At 48.6% G+C, this 4,063-nt stretch overlaps 1 protein-coding gene across 1 annotated transcript; it reads right to left on the bottom strand.

Moving 5' to 3' along the window:
* On the bottom strand, nucleotides 1-2,613 carry LOC123165642 (peptide methionine sulfoxide reductase B1, chloroplastic). The gene is made up of 5 exons (XM_044583334.1): nucleotides 2,309-2,613; nucleotides 952-1,057; nucleotides 743-808; nucleotides 400-597; nucleotides 1-290 (listed from the first exon to the last, which is right to left on the bottom strand). Exons 1-5 carry the CDS (start codon nucleotides 2,502-2,504, stop codon nucleotides 263-265), a joined length of 594 nt encoding a protein of 197 aa, XP_044439269.1. The 5' UTR covers nucleotides 2,505-2,613; the 3' UTR covers nucleotides 1-262.
* Between the last annotated feature and the right edge of the window lie 1,450 nt (nucleotides 2,614-4,063).

Below are 4,063 nucleotides of genomic sequence, written 5' to 3'. Positions count from 1 at the left end.
CAGCCCAATTTCTTCTCTGATATCATGATGTTTAAAGCCCCAGTCACAGGAACTCCTGACACTCAGAAGGGCCAACGATACTGCCCATGGAGGAACATGCAGATGTTTCGGACAAATGGCTTTACAAATTACAAACCTGGAAATTATCAATTTACATGCGCAGACCGGGCGGATTAGGCTACTACACTGGAAATAGTTCATACCCAAACCAAAATTTACATGGGACGCGATGGTGCTTGCATCTTGATTCTTCTTCCAGGGACTACTGGGGCTTAAACTTCAGAGACGCGCTGCAGGGTAGAGAGGATGAATGAGTGAAAAGAAACCTCGTCCATGCAGCTTGCCAACAGGAGCAAAATGTAGCGAAGATGGTCGAAGGAAGGTTTCAAACATACATACCTGTTGATGCAATATCTCTTCCCAGTCGGCGGTGGCCCGTCGTCGAAAACATGCCCCAGGTGAGCGTCGCAGACGGCGCACAGGGACTCGGTCCGAGGCATGAAGAAGATTGACATATCAAGCTTGCTTTTCACATTGTCGCTAACCGGCTGGTAATAGGACGGCCATCCAGTGCCACTATCAAACTTGGTTGATGACCTAAAACACAGACACGCATCAGGGCGGAACAATGAGCACAATAAAAGATAGCATTCCAAGTGCAAAGGCAATATCTTCAGCCTTTTAATGAAGAAAGACGCGGCTGTCCCTTTTGGATGTTCAGGCGACAGTGCTTAGTGCTTACTCAAACAGAGGGGTGTCACAGCAGATGCAATGGTAGATGCCTGGGGTTTTAGTGTTCCAGTATTCCCTGGTTATACAACAAACAAAAGAACAATGTTACGCTGTGGTAGCACGAGAAATAGCAAACTCAGATTGGAGAAAATAAGTGAAGGTTATAGTTAGAATTTGGCGAAAATAAGTGAAGGTTATAGTTAAAATTTGGCAACTTACCCTGTGAATGCCCTCTCAGTTCCCTTCTGCCGAGTGACGTAATACTGTTCTTTTGTGAGGCGCTTCTTCAACTCCTCATCACTCAGAGACGCGTTATCTGCTTTCCCTGTGAAAATATAGGATGTTACTTGGAAGTTACTGATGACTTGAAGATATCATACTGGAACTTAGCTAAGTCATATGACAGGCATATGAAATTCAAATAATAGTGACTGAGAGACTGTCTACAAAAGTCACCATGAGCCATCAATGCATTTTCTGAATCCAAAACATCAATTATGGCAACCATGGTTTCAAATAAAAAAATTCAGTAAATGTACTCGCGTGCACGTTCTGCAGCAAGCAGCACACCTTCACCCGTTTGATTTGTCGGCTGCCGCGCGCTAGCGCTCAGGATCGGGATGGTTGAGCATACCTGATTGGGTCGTGCAAGCACTGCGTCGTGCGGTAGTGGGTTCCAAAGTTTTTGGTTCGGTAGAAAAACTTTAAACTGAAGTATAGCAAACAGTATGGGTTTAATCAATTTTTCGAGCTAGAGCCAAAAAATTTGTTCCTGGAAGCTTTAAATGGGTAAATTCTCATCAAGCTGGCTTCATGGTGGATTCTGATGGAGCTAGCTTCATGCGAACGAGTATTTGCTCTTGAACCAAAGGTTCTCGACAGATAATTCGGTGAGTGACAGTTTGTCCACAATAAATCCCCTCGAGCCATCAGTGCATCGCCTGAATCCTAAACATCGGCAAGCGAAGAGCATCATACCATGTCACTATGAGCATCATGTCCTGTTTTGCCATGTTTTTATTTCCCGTTGTCGTCTATGAAGCGGCATCATTGCCCTAACACAGGTCTACTTGGGCCAAGCTCACTCAGATAGGGACATAATATAAACTAATCAATCACGACCTGAGCTCGTATCATCTGACGGGATTAATTCAGGTGCGATGCGAAGCTACTGCACCAAAAACGCAGAGCAAACTCCACTTCGATTTCTTTAACGCACCCAAATCAGTCCGCCATGAAATCCTTTTTTTTTGAAGTATAAAAGCATGAGCCGTAAGAGTATATATAGATATATATGTACCCTCCGTTTTTATTTACTCTGCATATTAGATTTGACTGAAGTCAAACAGGTTTATAGAAAAATATATGAACATTTACAATAATAAATCTACATGATGTGAAAGTATATTCAATAATAAATCTAATGTTGTTGATTTGTTATTGTATATGTTAATATTTTTGTCTATAAACCTTGTCAAAGTTTACAAAATTTGACTTTGACCAAAGCTAATATGTGAAGTAAATAAAAACGGAGGAAGTACATAATAGAAATAAACGGGAGTAGACGGCGTGCAACCTGGGGCTTGTCCGGACGGCGAGGGCGAAGACGGCGCGGCGCCCATGGCGCGAACGGCGGTCCGCCTGAAGCTGCCGCCGCCGCTGCGGGTCGTCCTGGGCCGGGGTCGCGCGGAGGGGAGGAGGGGCGGGAGGTAGGAGGACAGGTGCGCTCGGGACGAGACCAAGGTAGCAGCAGCGTGACACCGGACGGCCATCGATGAGGTCCAGCGACTAGTATTCTTTTTGCGGGACGGACGCTGGGAAGCGGTGCCCAAAACGGTTTTCGTCTGTTTTCGTTTCGTGGCTGCCGTTGCCGAGACGTGGAGGAGCGCCGATCGGCACACGCGCGCGCTAGCGTCTCCGTAGCAAGCAGAGGCACGAATGGTTGTTTCGCCACGCCGCGTGCTCGTCCGTGAGCGTGCAAATTTTTTTTTCGATGGTAGGCGTCGGTCGACCGGTCCAAATTTTGGCCGGTCACCGTGCGACCATTTGATTTGCCCCTCTTCCTCTCCCCCATCATTGAATTTCTCCAGTTCGTCTACTTTCTCGCGCTGGGTCAACCGTGTTCGTTACCATTATCCTTGGCAGCGCCAACGTTGTGATGCCTCTGACTTGTCGCCGTCAGTTGCAGCTCACAGTCGCCCATCTACATATCGTACTATTGAAGCACTGCCTGTAGACGGTTGCAATATCAACGTCGCCGATTGTGGCTTGCCATGTGTGCCACCCAGCACCCCATCACCCCATTTGCTGGCTACATCAAAAGAAAATGTCGATTCCAACAAAAATCGCCGTCAGTCACAACAGAAAACACTGTTGGTCCCAACAAAAACCCCCCATTCGCTGGTTCCAGCAAAACTAATTGTCGATTCCAACTAATCTCGTTCGTGAGCGTGCAATTTTTTTTACGATGCTAGGCGTCGGTCGACGGGTCCAAATTTTGGCCGGTCACCGTGCGACCATTTGATTTGCCTCTCTTCCTCTCCCCTCACCATTGGATCCCTCTGGTTCGTCTATTTCCTCGCGCTGGGTCAACCGTGTTCGTCGCCATTGTCCTCGGCAGTGCCAATGTTGTGATGCCCTTGGCTTGCCGTCGTCAGTTGCAGCTCATGGTCGCCCATCTGCCCGTCGTCCTGTTGAAGCACGCTATTTTTTTAAATAATACATTTTTTTATTAATTTGCACAAATATTACGTCCAAAAAATAATTTTCAAAAATAATACACCGTCGGCACGCTGCTGGCCGACTGGGCCTAGTCAGCCCACAGCAGGCCGAATGGGCGCAGTCGGCCAGTAGCAGGCCGACAGCTGGCCCGCCTGCCACGTGTCGACCGCGCATTGGGCAGGCCACGTCGCGAGGGGGAGAGAGGGAGTTGTCGGCGCGGGCGGTCACGGGGCGCCCCTGTCAGCCTACCGCGGGCCGGTCGGCCTGCTGCTGGGCGACAGGGTGTAGCCCCACGTCGCGCGGTTGGCCCGGCTCCCTGCGGCTCCTTCCTCCTTTTATTCCCACACGAGCTTCTGTCCTTCTTCTGTTCTTTCCTTCTCATCTCTGTACACGAAAATGCCTCAAATTTCTACACCTAAATGAGCCAGTTTTTTGCGGATTTGGCACCGTGAATGGATTCAACTTAGTTAGAGCAGCCAAAAGAGGCCTCAATCTACTGATGGGGTAGCTCGTGGTGGTCGTGGTGAGCATTTTGGTGGAGTTTTTTTCCAGCTCATTGGTGGAGGTTGTTGCGGCGGTGGAGGTGGAGGTGGTGGTGGTGAAGTTGGGG

Source organism: Triticum aestivum, chromosome 7D, assembly GCF_018294505.1.
Source record: "Triticum aestivum cultivar Chinese Spring chromosome 7D, IWGSC CS RefSeq v2.1, whole genome shotgun sequence".
Lineage (NCBI taxonomy): Eukaryota > Viridiplantae > Streptophyta > Magnoliopsida > Poales > Poaceae > Triticum > Triticum aestivum.
The sequence above is the reverse complement of the archived record's forward strand: the minus strand, read 5'-3'. Positions and strand labels throughout refer to the sequence as shown.

Coding starts and splice junctions, on each gene's coding strand:
- LOC123165642 (XM_044583334.1), bottom strand. CDS start 2,504: ATGGCCGTCCGGTGTCACGCTGCTGCTACCTTGGTCTCGTCCCGAGCG. Junction 1,058..2,308: donor GCCGTCCGGACAAGCCCCAG/GTTGCACGCCGT, acceptor ATATTTTCACAG/GGAAAGCAGATAACGCGTCT. Junction 598..742: donor TGTGACACCCCTCTGTTTGA/GTAAGCACTAAG, acceptor TCTGTGTTTTAG/GTCATCAACCAAGTTTGATA.